At 33.5% G+C, this 20,221-nt stretch overlaps 2 protein-coding genes across 2 annotated transcripts; both read right to left on the bottom strand.

The window, feature by feature from the left end:
* Positions 1-124: 124 nt before the first annotated feature.
* LOC145335173 (prolyl 4-hydroxylase subunit alpha-2-like) lies at positions 125-11,765 on the bottom strand. Its single transcript, XM_080180903.1, has 12 exons — positions 11,760-11,765; positions 11,476-11,673; positions 10,230-10,319; positions 9,186-9,330; positions 8,324-8,454; positions 6,584-6,668; positions 4,594-4,657; positions 3,872-3,963; positions 3,136-3,304; positions 1,920-2,026; positions 1,054-1,231; positions 125-236 (listed from the first exon to the last, which is right to left on the bottom strand). The coding sequence occupies exons 1-12, from the start codon at positions 11,763-11,765 to the stop codon at positions 125-127; spliced, it is 1,377 nt and encodes a 458-aa protein (XP_080037029.1).
* Positions 11,766-11,928: 163 nt separating this feature from the next.
* Positions 11,929-19,972, bottom strand: LOC145335174 (uncharacterized). The gene is made up of 8 exons (XM_080180904.1): positions 19,905-19,972; positions 19,368-19,513; positions 18,321-18,385; positions 17,532-17,616; positions 16,475-16,597; positions 13,970-14,016; positions 13,635-13,732; positions 11,929-12,070 (listed from the first exon to the last, which is right to left on the bottom strand). Exons 1-8 carry the CDS (start codon positions 19,970-19,972, stop codon positions 11,929-11,931), a joined length of 774 nt encoding a protein of 257 aa, XP_080037030.1.
* Between the last annotated feature and the right edge of the window lie 249 nt (positions 19,973-20,221).

Consider the following 20,221-nt stretch of genomic DNA (forward strand, 5'->3'; position numbering starts at 1 on the left):
AGTATGCATTGTAATGACAAATGCATTGTAATTAACCAATAATAGGTAAGTATGCATTAGGATTTACCAATGATAAGCCAGTATGCATTGTAATTGACCAATGTTTGGCCAGTTTGCATTATAATTAACCAATGGCATTATAAGCTGTTTCCCTGTTCATCTGCTCAGTCCACAGAACCCACTTGTTGGCTATCCATTTGTTACCGTAAACAACAGGACATCCCATATGGGTCATTCTGATGCAAAACAAAAATGAAAAGTTTTGTATTTTTTATAGAGAAGGACCCTTTCTGTCCTTCAGTCTGTAATGCTATGGGGGGAAATGTGATTTTATCTGCTACTATTGAAGATAGACAGCAGAAACTTTTATATAAGAATTATTATTAGATATTCACATTTAGTCATTTGTCTGTCTGTCGGTCATACTTCAAAAGAAAAACTTTGTCTATAAGTTTGTTATAATAAGGGAAGAAATGTGATTTATCTACTATTAAGGAAGATAGATAGCTGAAATTTTCAGTAAAGTTTGTTGTGACATTTGCGCGTCTAATCTATAAATTTTTTGTCTGTCTGTCGATCAAACTTATAAACCTTATTTTTGAAAGGTTTCGTGATTTCCTTGAGTTTTTGCATATTCTTCCTCCTGCCTTATGTTATGACAAATAAGCATCTGCTCCTAAACTCACATTGTCCGTTGGTCCATCCAATGATGTTTTTTGGCGCTTCGCTACTTATGGATGTTGTTATCCTCGAGAATTGAGTTAAACTTTCCAAAAGAACTTGAGATTAAATAATTTATATAAAATTTCTCCAAAACAAAAAATGGAGAAAAAATAATGCTTTTCATGGTTCCCATGAAAAATGACGTCACACTTTCCTTCCATTGGTCAATTAAAATGAATACTGGCCTGCCATTGGTAATTTAGCCTGTTATTAGCCTATCATTGGTCATTTACATTGTATTATGTCATTTTTTTATAGGCTCTACACAAATAATTATTCCTAGTGTTTCAATTCTTTTGAAGGTAATAAAGATTTAATGGGGTGTAATACAAATTTTCAATAATTTTTGTTTCGTTCCTGTAATTCATGTAAGACTTATGGTTTAGAACCGACCAGTACAACATGTTGCCAGCCCGGGGATCTATACTGACGTTCTGGTGGGGGAATATGGTCCTCCCACCCGCCTCTACGTCTGATAGATACACCATGGAGGTGGTTATCCGTCCACCTGAAAAGTATCATTAAAAACAGGAATAAAATATAGTCAACAAGCGAAATAAAACTAAAACAATATTTTGGGGCAGATAAAAAGGTCGTCAATTCTATAAAGTGTTGCCCCCCAACGACAGTTGAAAATCACGTATAGGTTTTGTGATTTTTTTCTTGAATTAATTTCGTTGTTGGAATAAGCTGTCTTAATATCTACATTAATTATGGAGAGGGGAGAGGTGTATTTCTACCACCCCATATAAGGGTAGACCCGCAGGTGTTAGACATAGAAAATAAAATACCCTTCTCTTATTTTCAATTTAATTGAAATAATAGGAGGGGGGAGTTAAGTGTTCGACGGCACTTTATAAGAAATCACCACTGTAAGAAAATTGGATGTACCAATAATAACTCTAATGGGTAGGGTAAAGGGGTGTTTACGCCCCCCCCCCCCCAACCTTTAACTTTTAACTCTAAAATTTATAATACGAAAAAGAACGATGTTTGTCCGTCCGTGTGAAGCCTTAGGGGCTCTACTCTCTTCAAGGAATATAGATAATGGTTCTGTGGTGGTTTCAGTTATTTTGTTGGGGGATGAGACACCCCTTACTGCACAAAAAAAAATCACATCTAAGGGCGAATCAATCCAGTGCGCGGGTATAATTCCAATGTCCCCCCCCCCCCCCTAAAAAAACAAATAATTTTACCTCCAATTAACGCAGACTCCAGCTTTGGTAGGCCTGGATTATCGCCATGGAGACTTATCTGTCCCCCTATTCCATAATTCATCACTTGGAAATTCTCAGAGGCGAAACTAAACATGTATTTATAGAGGAACAAGGATGACAACATCCATAAAAGCGAAGCTCTGAAACTGTATAGCAGAACTGAATAACCATAATAATGAAAACTGATTTTAATCTTTTGATTGTACATTTTTATATTCATAGAAAGCTGGATATAATACTAGACATAATGCTAGACATAGTTTTGTATGGATGAGAACTGGTTCCTATCCACCGGATTCGAATGAATACAAAAAAATATTACGAATCATTGTAAGCAAAATTGAAAAGTTTACAAAATAGTAAATAAAAAATTATTTGAAAACTGTTTAAATTGTATGAATCATGAATGGCCCTTACAATCAGCAGGTTTGAAATCCCAGTTTTAAAAATATTTTTCATATTTTTATTGCATATAAGAGTAATATAGCTTTGGTAATTAATAAAAGTTTTCTCTGAAAAGATATCTCTTTTTTACCATCTACAATTGTGATTTTATGTAGATTAAACATAATTGAATAATCTTAAAATCAATATTATCTGAGTTGATTTTACTTTTGTTATTTTCCTTTTGTTTCAATGGTCTTGGAGCACAAATAACCCTTCCTTATTTTGATCAACTGATTGTAAGGGCCATTCATGATTCATACATTTTAAACAGTTTTCATATATTTTTTTTTATCATATTTTGTACACTTTTTCAATTTTGCTTACGTAATATTCGTAATATTTTTCTCATTCTAAAGGTAAATATAAACACATATTTTTTATGCCTGTATTAGGATATATTTAAGTTCAAAGTTTTCGTTCACTGAGGTTTTTCAATCATTACAGAATAATTACAGAATTTAAAAAGTATGGTGTCAAATTAAAGATATTACTATTTTTGTTCTTAATGGCAATTTTCTTCTTTTTTTGTTGCATTTTAGTACCTTACAACCGACTTAATTTTTTGTATTAAAAGCTTAAATTACTTCAAAAATAAGAGGTCTACAAAAAAAAACCGATTGCATATTTAAATTCTATGGAACATTTTACATCTACTACTTACTAAAAACACCGACTAGCTACTTTAAATAAAAATCAATAAAGTTAAGACACCTACTTTAGAAAAGATGTGCTTGAAAAAAAAACTTACTTATATCTTGGATTATAAAGGTTGAAACCAAGGGATAATTCTAATCTTCTCGACACCTTGGCTATCAGTTTGTGGGTTCTCTCGCTTATATATTTTATTTTCGACGTTCTCTTGTCGCTGTACTCGAGCTGCTGATTGTTTACCAAATACGGAGTCGATCTCATGTTTCCTAAAAAAATTTGTAACGGTTGTATTATTTTTAACAATGCAAAATAGCTAAGAACCTGAAATGCGCAAAAGGAATTTGAGCACATAATTTTTTTTAGTTACTGGGATTACCAAGGTTTCATATTCAATCTATGAAAACAGAGGGGAGTCAAACATATTTTGCTAACCCCCACTTAAAACATTAAAAATATGATAATCAATAAAAATTATCCTTTTAAGACACTAAAAATCTTTTTTTCCAGTATGGCTTTAGAACGGATTAACATCCGCTAAATTTGAACCAGTTCATAGCCATACTGAAAGAATATGAATAGAATCGTATTACAGACAATCCCCACGAATTATAGATTAGAAATCATAAAATCAATGCCAGTGGTAATCCAATTATTTTTCATCTTAATATCCGCGGAAAAAATGGATAATACGAAGCGACAAATAATCTATATCATAATTTACCTTTGTGGGTTCGAGGCTCTCCGAGAGGGGCAGGGATTTTGTAGTTGTTCAAAATTGGGAGTTTCTGTGTAGTAAAAGTTGTCTCAAATATAGGTATTAAATAATAATTTACCTTTGGTATCATTTTTAATTTGTTCCATTTCATCATCATACATTAGGTTATGAATTTCAGCTATCACAGGATCAGTTCCATGCTTCTCAAATCTGGCATCAAGTAATTTAAATTTAAACCCTGTGGGATTACCCAATATAACCTAACCTAATATGTCCATAGTAATAAACATACAAACAAAAACTACCCGCCGCCCACCCGTTATTTCAGTGTATCTAACATACAAAGTAGCTTGATGTCTGTCTGTCCGTCCGTCCTTCCGTCCATTAAGATCTCGGTAACCACTAAACCGATCGGATTATACTCTTCAGGGTATATACATATGTCCTGTAGTGGTTTTAAGCTATTTTCTTGAAGGGAAATCCACCCCCCCCCCATTTTTTTTGTTTATGAGGAAGTTAGTTTACATTAAACTACAGGCAGCACCAGTACAGTAGTACTTAATTTTATGTTTTTATCTTTTTTTAATTACCTCTTGAGGCTAAGCCACTAGAGGCTAGGGGCGAAGCTGATAGTTTTAAATAAGTAAGGGAGGAGGATGGCCATGTGCTCTACTAGGTACAATAAGGAAAACTGCAAGAGAATTAAGACAGTTAAGCTAAAAACAAACCAGAGCACCCCCCTGGCAAAAACCCTGTGCACGCCACTGGTTGGACATACTGACATACCCTAAGTATGGAGTAGATATTTTACAAAAAAAAATAAACTTTTAATTTAAATTCCTGAAAGCGCCAATTTTAAGATATGGATCATTAAAATGGATGAATTCACACAAGTGTTCTGGACCTGAACAAAACGTCAGGAATATTAAGGGAAAAGACAATGGACCATAAATTAATAAAATCACCCCTTCTGTGGATCAAAATTATTTGTTGAAAAATCTAGACACTAACAAATCACAATTCAATAAAAGTACCCAAAGTTTTACGACCAACGAATAAGAATACGGTTTTTAAAGTTTGGGCACCAGTTTAATTTACTGTCCAATATACCTTTCCTCCCTGACAAGCTTTCAAAATTGTAAGAAAGAAAAAAAGATAGTTAGATAGATAGATATAATACAAAGTAGTAGCTTGATGTCTATCCGTCTGAAGCTTAAGATCTTGGTAACCACTGAACTGATTGGATTCTACTCTTCAGGGTATATACATATTGGTCCTGTGGTGTTTTTAAGCTATTTTCTTTGGGGGTGGGACACCTCCAACCCCCCCCCAAAAAAAAAAATTGAAAATTTCCCCCCCAAAAAAATTTTCTTTTTATATTTTTTTTCTAATTTTAAATTTATTAATGTTTTTATATATTTTTATATTTTTTTATACTTTTTTATATTCAAATTTTTTTTCTTTTCAAATTTCTTTTCTTCTTTTAAACTTTGTTTTATCAAATTAAAAAGATTGTGTAACCTTCCTTCTCATGTAGGGGCGAAGCCCCAAAAAGGCTAGTGGCAAAGAAGTTTTTAAAAACATTAAAAAAGAGAAAAAAGTTCGAAAGTTTTAAAAAATATAAATAAATATAAAAAGTTATACAATGTTATAAAATACAGAAAACATCTAAAAAAAGAAAGAAAGAGATAGATGGATAGAGAAAGAGAGTAAAGGCAAAGGGAAAGAATGCAAAATATAATAAGCTAAAAAGTAAGCTGATAGATTAGTGATAGTGAGATAAAATTTTGCATTACAGATATAAAATCTGACAGACAGACACTGTCATGTTAAAGTTGCTACACTGATATAGGCATTAGATGCTTTCTCTTAAAACACTTTTTGAGCACTGAACCCCCTTCCCCCCATCTTTAAAATAAATTCTAAATATAAGAGTAGGGTAGTTTTTTTTAATTCTCAGGGATCTCTAACCCTGGGAGCTTCCCATTGCCCAATATAACCTAACATAACCCAATAAAAACCTTGAACTTATTTTAAAAAATAAGTTGAGGGGGTGAGGGGTTGAGATTTCTGCGGTCAACAAGTCACTTTACAGAAAAGCACCAGAAGCAGCTTATAGTGCATAATAAAAAATGAAGTCATACAATACAAATGACCAATGATAGTCCAGAGCTGGATCTTTAAATCGTTTTTATGGTGCGCTGAATCGGGGCGATTCAGAGGTGAACCGTAGGTGCGATGGTGGTGAGCCACAGCGCACCTATAAAACATTGATTTTTAAAAGATTTTCGGCGCGGTGTTTTTAGATCGCTTGCGCACTCACTAAAATATCGATCCGCGCCAGTACAACTTTATTACTTAAGGCGTGTCAGTAAGGTATTATATATAAAATTCCGTGTCAGTATGGTATTTTATATAAAACATTAATATATAATTTATTTTAAAAATAACTATAAAAATGTTTTCTCGATAGTTTTGCAATAAAATATTAAAGTAATTAAAAAAATATCCATTTATTACATATGATTCACCCCGATTTGAACCTCCAATGCCATTCGGTGAGTGGCATTGGCGCGCCGTTACCACGCTACTGCCCGATCCAAATCGCCCATGCAAATTCGATTTAAAGATTGGTATTTAATAATTTGATGGTGCGCTGAATGAATCGCCCTGGTTTAAATCACCTATAAACGATTTAAAGATCAAGCTCTGTATACATTGTAATTGACCAATAATAAAATGTATACTGGCCTATGATTGGTCATTTGTATCTTATGGCGTCATTTTTTATGAGGCACTGTAAGCTGCTTCTAATTAAACAAGTACGCACCTGTATTAACAGGCGCAACTTTCTTACAGTTGGCAATAACATCATCAGTCATCAAGTAATATGTTCCCGCGCAGGATGGTGCTTTCTGGTAATAGATATGGTTAAGGTGTCTTTACAAAGTTCCTTATACAGTATATGTTACAAAAAATTACCAGTCTTTAAAATGATATAGCCCCCCCTCTAATAAAATTATAACTCCATTTTTTATCTGTGTGAGATCTTTATTTACATTTATAATGGTGTTTGTTGCGGTCAATTAGATCAAAGAACATTTAACGACATGCAGCAGGCTATAAAAGAAAATATTAAAAATGTCAAAATTCAACCTAGTATTATTTTAAGGGAATCTTACTAAGCCGAAAAATCATATAATAAAATTAATTTTAGCATAGGGTTTGTTTTGAATTTTATCTTCATCATAAAATTCTACCCAGCTTTCTAGCTCTCATACAAGTCATTTGAGGCCAAAAAGTATGTATCAAGAACTCAAAATCTATGATTTTTCTCCACAAGGGCTAGGTCTCGAGCTGTAGCGCTCTGGAGAGGTGAGTAGATTCAAAGTTTATTATTGTTTTCTTATTGTCATTGTTTGAGCATGAATTGGATCATTTTTTATTAGTTTTAGATTAAAACTTTAGGGTTTATATTGAAAAAGTATATAAAAAGCTATTAATAGTCGCATTTCTTAGAAAAAAGGTTTACTTAGGTAATTGTATTGTTGGAATATTGTGTAGCTTGTATTATTGGAATGAATCATATATAACTAAAAATAAGTAACAGGTTTCGTCTGCTTGGAGATTCCTTTTAAGTTTAACGGATTTAGGGCAAGTATGACATTCTAGATCTACTATATCTATTTTCCTGTTCAAGACTGTCTTTAAATTTTTTCTTCTCTACTTCAAACGTTTCTTCAAAATCATTTTCCATATCGCTGTACATATATGAGTCCTTTAAATTATATACAAATCAGGTTAATTAGGTCTAAAAAAACCGCAGCAACAATGAGCTAACAATTTTTAGATAAACAAGGATGACAACATCCATAAGAAGCGAAGCATAAAAAAATACGGACAATGGATTTTAAAGGCATCTGGTAAAATTAAGATTATTGAATAAAAGATCATGAAACCTTTTTCTCTATATTTAAAAAAATTCTATATATGATGACTGACAGAGTGATGGTCAAAGTAAATTACATACTGAATGATTAGAACAACAGAAAATTCAATTTTGATACTATTATCCACAAAAACTTTGAAAATCGATTGGGTTCTACTCTTCAGGGAATATACAAACTGGTTCTGTGATGGTTTTAAGCTATTTTCTTTAGGGGTGGGACACAAACCTCCAAATAAAAATAAAATCTAAAATACAAAAAATTGGGTTGCAAAATCAACCACCAACCCCTTCCCGTCAAGTGCCCCTAGAGACCTCTAGGGGCGTAGCCACTAGTATATTTATATATATACTAGCTGCACATATGAAAATATATTATTTACGAATGGATTTATTATTTCTTGGATTTTACATTAGATATTCATTAACTCTAATGAAGTGAAACTTATAGCTTGCTAAAATAACGATCTCCCCTCCTGTAATTCACCCCGTTTACCCATTCCCCTCAACTCCTACTGGATGAACAAACTAACCAATGAAAGATGTCCATTTTAGCAACCTATACAAACGACAATTTTCCCCAATCATAATATCCTCGTATATTTATATTATTTTGATTTGTACAATAATTTCCTTGAAAGTAACCGCTTCTTCTTTGATAGCCAGGGCAGGATTCAATATGACTTCATTGTGATGTTCTATGGCTTCAGCCAGATATTTTCTCAAGCCAGGTATGGATTCATACCATTGGATTTCTGGAAAAATAGTTATAATTCACTTCGTATTATAGACAGCATTCCGCGGATATAAAATTAAAGATTATAAGATCAAAACCGGTTTTGATAGCCCCGGGAAAGCCCAAAAATATGTACATGCTTTTCAAGTATGGCTGGGATCTGGTTATAATCCAGCGGATATTAATCAGTTTCAAAGCTATACTGGAAAATTAAATTATGGAACAGCGGAAAGTGTCGTGTGACGTCATAAAAATACATATATTATCCATCTCTCTTTTTGGGGTTTCCTTTCCCACGCCCCTCTCATCCTTCCTGTTAGACGTATTTGTATGATGTCTTACATAACACTTTCCGCTGTGTCAAAAATTATTTTTAGGATTCATTCTAACGCCAACATCTAACCTTGCTCTAATCCTTTGGGGTTCAAAAATTACAATATTATTTTAGATTCAGAAATTAGGGTTCGATTTTATTGAGGACTATGTCTTAACAAAGTCTATCTGTCTGTTTGTAACGAAGGATCTCGCTAACCGCTGAAATGATATGATTCTCCTTTTCAATTTTACCTTCTCATAGGTACTGGAAAGGTTTATAATTAGTTTGGGAGAGGGTACTGCCCTTTCTCAGAGAAATAGGCCCTAGAAAACAATTCCCCCCTCTGAAATTAAAAATGTGGGTGGTCGGGCTAATGAACTGACTTACATTAGTAATAGGTATGCAATGCTCCTCCAACAAACAAAAAATTTCACCTGAAGTTAACATATTCTTTTCAGCAGCCAGCTTTGCTATGAGTCGTACATCATCTTTTCTTAATTTAGTTGCTGCTTGGTAGGTCGTTCCTTCAAAACTTATCTTTCCTTCAACCATTTCTTTCGGACTAATATCATGGTAAAACTGAAAATTATATTTATAGTATTTGATACAAGAAAGTATGAATTAACATATCCGTTTGGATTACAGGAATATGGACACAACCCAATCTTTCCCGATTTTGTATAATTTTTTGAGGAACACGACTCATGTGACGTCATATTTTTCTTTCCCGAAAAAGGGAAGGGGGGAAGAAAATCTCTTCAAAAGAGATGGGGAAAACCCCCTTTTCTCCCATCTCTTTTTTTCTTCCCCCCTTTCCTTTTTCGGGAAAGAAAAATATGACGTCACTGGAGTCGTGTTCCTCAAAAAAATATACAAAATCGGGAAAGATTGGGTTGTGTCAGGAATATGCCATACAATTTAGTTTCACTAGTGTCTCATTGGTTATTGATTGGCAGCATTTTATAATAAAAATTCAACTGGATAAGACAATGACCAATATTTTTAAGTACATCCCCAATGATGATACACAAAATTACCCCTACCGCAGATTACAATTAGTGGTTGAAACATTTGGGCACTCACCTTAATGAACTAACCAATCCGAATTGAATAAGCGTCCCCAAAGTTGTTAAGCCAACAATTAAGTAAATTACATTATAAAATTTTGGTGACTAGAGTAATTAATAGCCCAATGTCCCCTACCTCCCTGTCCATGACCCCTTTGGGGTGCATTTCAAGGATTTAGTATTAGGTCCTGGAAAGGTTTATGACTTTTTTGGAGGAGGGTAAGAGAAATCAACCCTGGAAATAAAATCCACAGTCTCTTCCAAAAAATTGTTTTTCTTTTCTTTTTGAATCTATAATTTCAATTGGGTGGTCGACTCCCCCTTTAACTTCCCTCAAGTGCCCCTAGAGGCCTTTATGAGGCATAGTTGCTATAAATGTATAAACCTTAATAATGAAAAATTAAATTATACCTGTAAAAGTAAAAGTCCCAGGGGAGCAAAAACTCTACAATTATCCCATTGTGGTAGGTATCCTTCTATATTAGCTATTAGATCTCTAACCTTAATATAAAAACTCTACAATTATCCCACTGTGGTAGGTATCCTTCTATATTAGATATTAGATCTCTAACCTTAATATAAAAACTCTATAATTATCCCACTGTGGTAGGTATCCTTCTATATTAGATATTAGATCTCTAACCTTAATATAAAAACTCTATAATTATCCCACTGTGGTAGGTATCCTTCTATATTAGCTATTAGATCTCTAACCTTAATATAAAAACTCTATAATTAACCCACTGTGGTAGGTATCCTTCTATATTAGATATTAGATCTCTAACCTTAATATAAAAACTCTATAATCATCCCACTGTGGTAGGTATCCTTCTATATTAGATATTAGATCTCTAACCTTAATATAAAAACTCTACAATTATCCCATTGTGGTAGGTATACTTCTATATTAGCTATTAGATCTCTAACATTAATACAAAAACTCTACAAATATACCACTGTGGTAGGTATCCTTCTATATTAGCTATTAAATCTCTAACCTTAATATAAAAACTCTACAATTATCCCATTGTGGTAGGTAGCCTTCTATAATAGCTATTAGATCTCTAACCTTAATACAAAAACTCTATAATTATCCCATTGTGGTAGGTATCCTTCTATATTAGCTATTAGATCTCTAACCTTAATACAAAAACTCTACAATTATCCCACTGTGGTAGGTATCCTTCTATATTAGCTATTAGATCTCTAACCTTAATATAAAAACTTTATAATTATCCCATTGTGGTAGGTAGCCTTCTATATTAGCTATTAGATCTCAAACCTTAATACAAAAACTCTATAATTATCCCATTGTGGTAGGTATCCTTCTATATTAGCAATCAGATCTCTGACCTGAATGTTTTTATTGATTGATTGATTTCTTAGTTTCTTAGGGTTTGGACAAAAGTAGTCATGACTTGACTAATTTTTTTAAGTTTATGTGGGGAAAGTAAATAAAAGTTAAATATTTAGCAATGCATTTTGCATAATTTAGATTTTTGTTAATCCTAGTTTCTCATTATCTTGATTGCTTATATGATTAACTTTATTTATAATCAGGATAACTAAAAAGTTAAGAATTTAGCTGTCATTTTAGTTGTTTGATAATTCTTGTTTACCTAGTTTCCTTTAAGTACTTAAAAGTTTGAAAATTTACCTTATCTGAGTCAACAGTATCTTTAATTTTCCTCCAAGTCCTAGCTGTTCTCTTGAGCAGATTATAATTATCAATAGGATGTTTTATGTTTGTCTCCTCAATATTCTTCAATGAATATCCATCTGTACCCAACAGTTCATCTAGTTGCTCTTTAGAAAGATATTCTAAAACTTGTTCTACTAATTTTTTCTCTCTACCCTGGGTAAATCCTTAATTCTGATTTGCAAATTGCAATATTTTTTAAAAACAAAAGTTATATAGTACACAATATTGATTCTTTTAACCCCCATCTCTTCCACCTCTTCCCTATACACCAAAATCAGGAGTTAAATTTATCAGTTTCTTTGTAGTTGTCGCAAATATAGGAATTAAATGAAGCAGGGCATTTTGTAAATGTCAAAAATTGGAAGATTCTGTGTAGTAAAAGTTGTCGCAAATATAGGAATTAAATAATTAAGGATTTATTTCCTGAAGAATAAAAAGATCTTCAATGCTCAGAGCAGTATTATTAATTTTTTCAGACTCTTGTAGATCTTTGGTGCCAACTCCATATAATACATCATGATGATAAGCATCTAGCAACTCTACATCTTGCCTATAACAAGAATGACAACATTAATAAGTAGCGGAGCAAATTTAGAGCAAATAGACAGGAATCTAAAGGAATAGGACAATACCCGATAAATTGGTGTATATCTCTAATGATAACACACAAAATTACCCCAAAATTATCTGTAGATTAAAATTAGTGGTTGCAACGTTTGAACACTAAACTTAATAAATCAACCAATCAAAATTCAGTAAAAGTTGTTAAGCCAACGAATAAGAAAACGTAAATTGTAAAACTTTGGGGACTAGTTTAATAAACAGCCATTTTCCCTCTCTCTCTCTCTCTGGCAAATTGATGGAAAAAAGAGCATAACTGACATACAGACGGACAGATTATTTAGTATAAATGCTCAGTATTCATGTGAATTTTCACATAAGATTTCTGCTGGGAAATGTATTTTAAAGCATTACCGTTAGACCGACGAAACTAATTGATTTTAAGTGTATATGCGCATTAGTCAGCAAAATTTTCCCACAAAATTAATGCCGTATGTAAGAAACTTAGCTGCTAGAGTGAAGCGTGAATTCAAAATGGATGGCTGCAAGAAAGTACCAGCTTTTTTTATTTGGGGGGATGGAGGGTGTAAAAAATTAAAATTAAAATTTTGGGGGTAGGTGAAGTAAACTCAAGTTCAATTCTTTCTTTTTTTTTTGGGGGGGGGGGGGGATCTAGGACGTCCCTGGATAGCTAAATTTTTGTGTGAAAATTCTTAATATCAATAAACATCCAAAATATAATTTACTTGGTACGTCGGTCATGCCTTCTCATTCTTGATTTTTAAAAAATATTAGGGAAAGGTCCTTTCGTGGAAACGCCCCTTAAGGGGCGATTCATCGTGTTTTCACAATGGCTTTTAATAGGTTATTTTAGATTAGGTTAGGTTATATTCGGTTAGGTGATTGCCCCGCAGGGTTAGGCAATTAGCCCATTAGGGTTAGAGCCCCCCGCAGGGTCTAGAAATAGGAAAAAAGCTCCTGTGAAAAAACGAAGATGTTACGAAAGGGACTACAACCAAATATTACATCAATTTTAAGCAGGGTTTGATTTATTTTCAGACAGACAAAGTGAATTATAGAGTAGTTGTATGCAAATGTATATCTTTTGTAGCATTGCCGACAGACTAACCAACAAATTAAGTTGTAAATTGGATACTTTCTGAAAATGGGTATCTTAACAATAAGTATAGGTGTAAAACTCAGACAACTACCTGGCACAAGTGATGGGGACATTTTTCGTCTGCTAGCAAATTGAAGTCTGATCTTTTGTAGCGAATTGGCTGTGTTTATATTTCCCATGCTATTGGCTTGGCTGATTTTCAAAGACCCAATTATAAGTCGGTACAGCTGGGACCCCCAAATTTTTTTATTTTAAATTTTTACACCCCCCTCAAAAAAAAAAAGCTTGGACGTCCTTGTGGCACAGGGTACAAACCTCGTGGGTAGAGTTACAGATGGCTCGTGCCCCCTTTATTCTTTTACTTTAAGACATTTCTCCCAGAGAGTTACTGACTGATGGATGGATGGACGGATAGAAAAGTAAATTATGTTACCTTAATCTGATATCATCCACAACCCACAGTGTATTGTTGATAGTCTGCTCATTAAGATCTTCAGGAAAGTATGAGACAACCTCTTTCCAATCCTCTTCTCCTGTATCATGGATATAAAATACCTGGATATTGTGACAGGGGAATTTAGATCATTTTAGGTTGCTAATACAGTCCTCAGATATTGGTCAACACGTTCCTCCATGGTTAGGGGGGGGGGTGGCTTGGAGTAAAGTAATAAGGAGGGAGGGAGGTTATAGTTATTTAAGCCAGCAGGGAAAAACATTTTATCAGGATATGCGACAATCTCTAATAACATCCACGTATTAAATATCCATTCCTCGAATACTGGACGGCAACAGTTTTCCAGACAAACCAAGAATACCTAAACACATGACAAAATTTAAAAAAATGAGATTTTTTTTCCAGTATCACTTCAAAAAAGATTAATATCCGGTGGATTAGAACCGGTTCTCAGTCATACTGAAAAATTATGTATAGCAACGGATTATATCCAGTTTTCTATGAATATAAAAATGTACAATCATTTGTACTTTTTATTAGATTTTACAATAAACATTGTTAAAATCTATTGGCGTGCGGTAGGGAGGTGTCTGAAATGCCCAGGGATAAGGGATAGGAAACCTGGCCATTAATTAGGTCCCAGCCTAGATTCTAAAGGGATATTGCAACTTTTACAAATTCCTATCAAACTGGCGGACGCTCCCAAGTAGCTATCGCTCTAAACCAATAATAATCGGCCTGTTTTGTATCAACCAATCACCAATTGGCGGATTAGAATATAATAAAACGCGGCAATAAAAAAATTTATCTTGTCTGCTAAGAAATAAAAATAGGAATTAATAAGAAACTTCAACTTAAATATCAAATCTGCCCAGAGTTTACATTAAAAAATACCATATATAAAAACAAACAAAAATAGAGTGATAATTTTTGGAAAGTAGGTAGCTACGATTTTATTCATTTGGTAGTTTATAAAAGAAATGTTGTATTTTAAAGAAGGTGTATCAATTTTTTTTTTATAGCTAGCCGGTTCTTTTAGTAAGTAGTAGATGTAAAAATTTTCATAGAATTCTGATATGCAATCGGTTTTTTTGTAGACCTCTTATTTTTTAAGTAATTTAAGTTTTAAAAAAAAAGATTAAGTTGATTTTAAGGTACTAAAACGCAACAAAAAAAAGGAAGAAAATGTCCATTATGTACAAAAATAGTAAGATATTTAATTTGACACCTTACTTTTTGAATTTTGTCAGGTAATTATTGAAAAAATTGATTTTTTTAAACCCACGAGAATAAAAACTTTGAACTTAATTTTATCATTTCACAGGTAAAAAAATATGGGTTCATATACCTTTAGAATCAGAAAAATATTACGAATCCATTGTAAGCAAAATTGAAAAAAAGTAAAAAAATAAAAAATAAACAAATGGCCAATTATATTTTTTGTTCAGGCAACACTTTCGTCTTCCCTTTTTTACCCCCTCTTTACCCCCTTCCCATTTTTATACTCAATTCAAGAATTAAGACGTTGCCTTTATAATATAATATGATATTTTCATATAATTCCTTTTCTTGTAGTTTATATACTATATTGTAAACTTTTTTTTTCAACTTTGCTTACAATGGATTTGTAATATTTTTCTGATTCTAAAGGTATATATGAACCCATATTTTTTTACCTGTGAAATGATAAAATTAAGTTCAAAGTTTTTATTCTCGTGGGTTTAAAAAAATCGATTTTTTCAATAATTTCCTGACAGAATTGAAAAAGTAAGGTGTCAAATTAAAGATCTTACTATTTTTGTTCATAATGGCCATTTTCTTTCTTTTTTTTGTTGCATTTTAGTACCTTAAAATCGACTTAATTTTTTTTTTTAAACTTAAATTACTTAAAAAATAAGAGGTCTACAAAAAAAACCGATTGCATATCTGAATTCTATGAAAAATTTTACATCTACTACTTACTAAAAGAACCGGCTAGCTATAAAAAAAAAGTTGATACACCTTATTTTAAAACTTTATACAGAATTGAATGAAACAACTAATGTACTATTAAATGCTAAAAAGTACAAAAAACATTATTCTACTAACATAGAACAAGATTATTGATAGAAGGTTACCCAAGTACTTATTTACTTATTGTACTAAATTTATTTATTTATTTCGAATTTTAATAATTAATGATAAAATAATATTTTTTAATAAAATTTTTACTCTTTAATAAAAATGCAAGAGACAAAAAAACATCAAAACGTGATTTTAACAAAAGCCATTAACATATAGACTAGCTACCTGAATTTTATTCTATACTTTATCTGCACACACACACACAGCTATTTCATTACTGTTTACAACAAACTACTGCGTCATCTCAAAACTAGTTTTTTAGGCCTAGGCTTGAAATAGGCCTGAAATAATATTTTCCTACGTTTCCTATCCCTTATCCCTGGAAATGCCTAAAAAAAACAAGCTTATAAAATAAAGGGCCGGTGGCACCTCATTAGTTTGGTCTTAATTTGAAGAAAAATAACCCCTAAAATTATACATTTTTGGTCTAGCTAAAAAGTTGGCGTTTTCAGATACAGCCGCCCCCCGCAATACCTTATTATTTTGAAATAGTTTTAAATAGGGAGGGGGGTTGGGGTATATTTTTGTTTGTTAATTAACTATGGTTGGTTATGTAAGGTTCGGTTATACGAGGTGCTGGGTAGCTCTTCAGTGTTAAGGCTCTCCGCAGTAGTTGAGCATTGGAACCCCCACCCCCACACACATACCTACTATAAGCTTATATATATTAATTTCTAAAAAAAAATTATCCAAACCTTGAGTTTTAGTATTCTGGAACTGAACAATTGTGCCCACAGACCAGGGACCCTTGGATTCAGTGGTTACTTCCCATTTACAGTTCTTCTCCACAACTCCTGCCTTTTCTCGGAATCCAAATCCTGAGAGAAGCAGAAAAAAACAGTAAAAATACTGGTACTCGGATGACAAACGCAGGTGTGACAAACGTTTGAGTTGACAAACATCGAAGCGGACATTTAACGGAACCTAGTAATAGTGTCTAACTTTTTATCTTTGTGACGTAACAAAAATCCATCTCTTTTTTAGGGGTTTCCTTTCCCACTTCCTCTCTCATTCTTCGATTTTTGTTACGTCACAAAGATAAAAAGTTATCACTATTACTAGGTTCCATTTAACGTAACCTAACCTATTTTGAATTATCTTATAGGTTGTTTAAATGCCTAACCCCTGCGGGGTTAGGGGTGTCTCTATTGAAAACTATGATAATTTTTTTATTGGTCCAGAGAAGGTTTTTATTTTTTTAGATAGGGGGGGGGGGGGGGTAACTGCACCCTCTTTTTACTTAAGAGTTCATAGAGAATTCTAAGGGCCGGGTGAAGCCGCTAGTCACATATTAAAGAAAGTATTGTGTTACAAACATTTGCCACTACTCCACAATTCCAAATGTCCGCCAAAGTGGGAGAAACCTGATTTGCTCGGCTCCTATTCAATATAGACGGCTGAAACTTCTTGTCAACATTCCCATTATTATGGAGCTTAATTAGCTATAATACCTCCATAGCAATATGACTGCTTTTCGCAAGTTTTTGGCTATTTATATTTCTTTAAATATTTGCCACCTTGGCAAGTCACCAGAAACTTCCATTCTGTTTTGACTGACAGAACGGGACACCTGAATGGACATTGCCAGTGTGGTGGATACACCCCCCCCCCCCCCATATAACAACTTTCCATACGCCTCTGTTACCTGAAACTTCCATTCTGTTTTCACAGACAGAACAGGACACCTGAATGGACATTGCCAGTGTGGAGGATACACCCCCCCTATAACCACTTTCTGTACGCCTCTGTTACCTGAAACTTCCATTCTGTTTTGACTGACAGAACTGGAGACTTCAATGGACATCAAACAGCTCTGTGCTACCTTTTCCATTGTCATCTAAAAATAAAAATAAGAGTTGAGCTCTGATATCCCACCAATTATTTTGAAATAAATTATAGATGAGTTTTTGTTTGTTTAGTTATAATTGACATTGTGTTATAGGTTAGGTTAAATTGGGTAGTCCCGCAGGGTTAGGAATAGGAAAAAATACCCTATGTATATCTTAATGTATTTTAAAAAGATAAGGTCTGTGGTTGTTATCAGTTCTCAACCAGCAGTTTACGTGAAAGCATCCATGATTAGTAGAATAGAAACAATTAAGTCTAATAGTAAGCTTTTTGAAATAATAAACAAAGCCAAAGACTAAAGCTTATATTGTTACTCGTTTGGATGCTTTGACAAATCTTTTTTAAAAGACCTTCAGCTAATGTTTAAAATTGTAAATGGTAGCTTTCCACTCGCTGCTGTCGAGCCAGAGCATAAGATAAAGTCATACATTAAAAGATAGATAGATAAATAAAGATGGACAATGAAAATAGAATATATTTTCCTGTATGGCTTCGAAACCGATTAATATCCGCCGGATTAGAACCGTTTCCCAGTCATACTTAAAAATCATGTATAGCATCGTATTATATACATGTATCAAAAAAAAATTAAAATAAAAATCCCCCTCGGGGCTTACAAAACTAATATAATCTTATAATTTATCATTTCAATATCTTCGAAAAATCTATAATACGATGCAATAACTTTTATACCTCAATTTTTTGTTTGTGATAAGCCTTCTTTACATCATTCAAATAAAGCACTTGTTCTCCCCAACCTTGACAAAATATATAATGCAAAATCATAGAAAGTTTCTTATGATAGCCAAGAATTTAGGGTTTCTAAGCAACAGGATATATGTCTGTCTGTAGTGAAGGATAACGCTAACCGCAGCAGGTCCAATATGGTTCTTCAGAGAGAGAGAGAGAAAGGAATAGAGAAAGACAGACTGACAGAGAGAAAGAGAGAGAGGAAAGTGCTTAGAGTACCTGACTCTGCCAGAAGAAAGTATGGACCGTCTGGTTCATAATTGACATGATTATTATAATTAATAGAGAAAGAAAAAGAGAGAGGGAGAGAAAGAGAGAGAGAGAGAGAGAGAGAGAGAGAGAGAGAGAGAGAGAGAGAGAGAGAGAGAGAGAGAGAAAGCAAGAAAGAGAGAGAAAGAGAAAAAGGGGGAGAGAGAGAGAGAGAGAAAGCAAGAAAGAGAGAGGTAGAGAGAGAGAGAGAGAGATAGAGAGAGAGAGAAAGAAAGAAATAGAGAAAGACAGACTGACAGATAGAAAGAGAGAGAAAAAAGTGCTTAGAGTACCTGACTCTGCTAGCAGAAAGTATGGACCATCTGGTTCATAATTGACATGATTATTATAATTAATAGAGAGAGAGAAAGAGAGAGAGAGAGGGAGAGAGAGAGAGAGAGAGAGAGAGAGAGAGAGAAAGAAGGAGAAAAGGAGAGAGAGAGTACCTGACTCTGCTAGAAAAAAGTAGGGACCATCTGGTTCATAATTGACATGATTATTATAATTAATAGAGAGAGAGAAAGAGAGAGAGGGAGAGAGAGAGAGAGAGAGAAAGAGAAAGAAGGAGAAAAGGAGAGAGAGAGTGAGAAAGGGAGAGAGAGAGGGAGAGAGAGAGAGGGAGAGAGAGAGAGGGAGAGAGAGAGGGAGAGAGAGAGAGGGAGAGAGAGAGGGAGAGAGAGAGAGGGAGAGAGAGAGAGAAAGAGAGAGAGAGAAAGAAGGAGAAAAGGAGAGAGAGAGTACCTGACTCTGCTAGAAAAAAGTAGGGACCATCTGGTTCATAACCGACTTGGTCATTATAATCAACAAAGTTCTGGTGGGGTTTGGGTTTGTGTTTTGGAACACAGGGTGATACAAACTGATTTGTACTGCCGCGGCCATCCTCATACCTGAACAAATAATTTCAGTGTTTTCCCTCAGAGTGCCTATCAAGAAATTAAAAAGATATCCCATCCTTATTTTTGAAAATAAAGAAGTGGGCGATGCAGCAGGCCCTAACTTTTCAGGGCTTATACCTCCAGTGCCCATACCCCTTTGGGGCTACCTAGTACCCTATATATAGACTAACCTAACCTAACCTAAGGTATCAATCAATTAAACAAAAAAACACTCCATCTCAAGTTATCTATTTTAGAGAAGCTTTTACATACAGGGTTGATTTTAACATATCCAATACTAAGTCCATACACAGTTTAAGGCTAATTTGCTGCCTTACCGGGATGTAGGGGCAAAGAAGCTCATATTAGCCTAATTAGAGAAAGCATTGACTTTGAAACTGACCTTTTAGGAAGTCTTTGAGGTTGAATGTCTAACCAACAATCACCTTCTACTGAAGCCAATCTGCACATTTTCAGTAAAATATCTAATAGTTATTTGTGGCACTGCACTGTATTATAGACAGCTTTCCGAAAATAGTAAAATAAAAATTGTAATATTAGATCAGATTTTTATTTTATCATTAGTTTAAAATTTCTATAATAAGGTGATTTTTCAATAAAGCTCAAAACTATTAATATTAATACAATAATCATGCATCTGATATAGCAAAATTAATAAAAATCTTAATTTCTTTAGTTATGATGTAATTTGGGCTGAGA

This window comes from Acartia tonsa, chromosome 13 (assembly GCF_053477335.1).
Source record: "Acartia tonsa isolate MP-2025a chromosome 13, ASM5347733v1, whole genome shotgun sequence".
Classification (NCBI taxonomy): Eukaryota; Metazoa; Arthropoda; class Copepoda; order Calanoida; family Acartiidae; genus Acartia; species Acartia tonsa.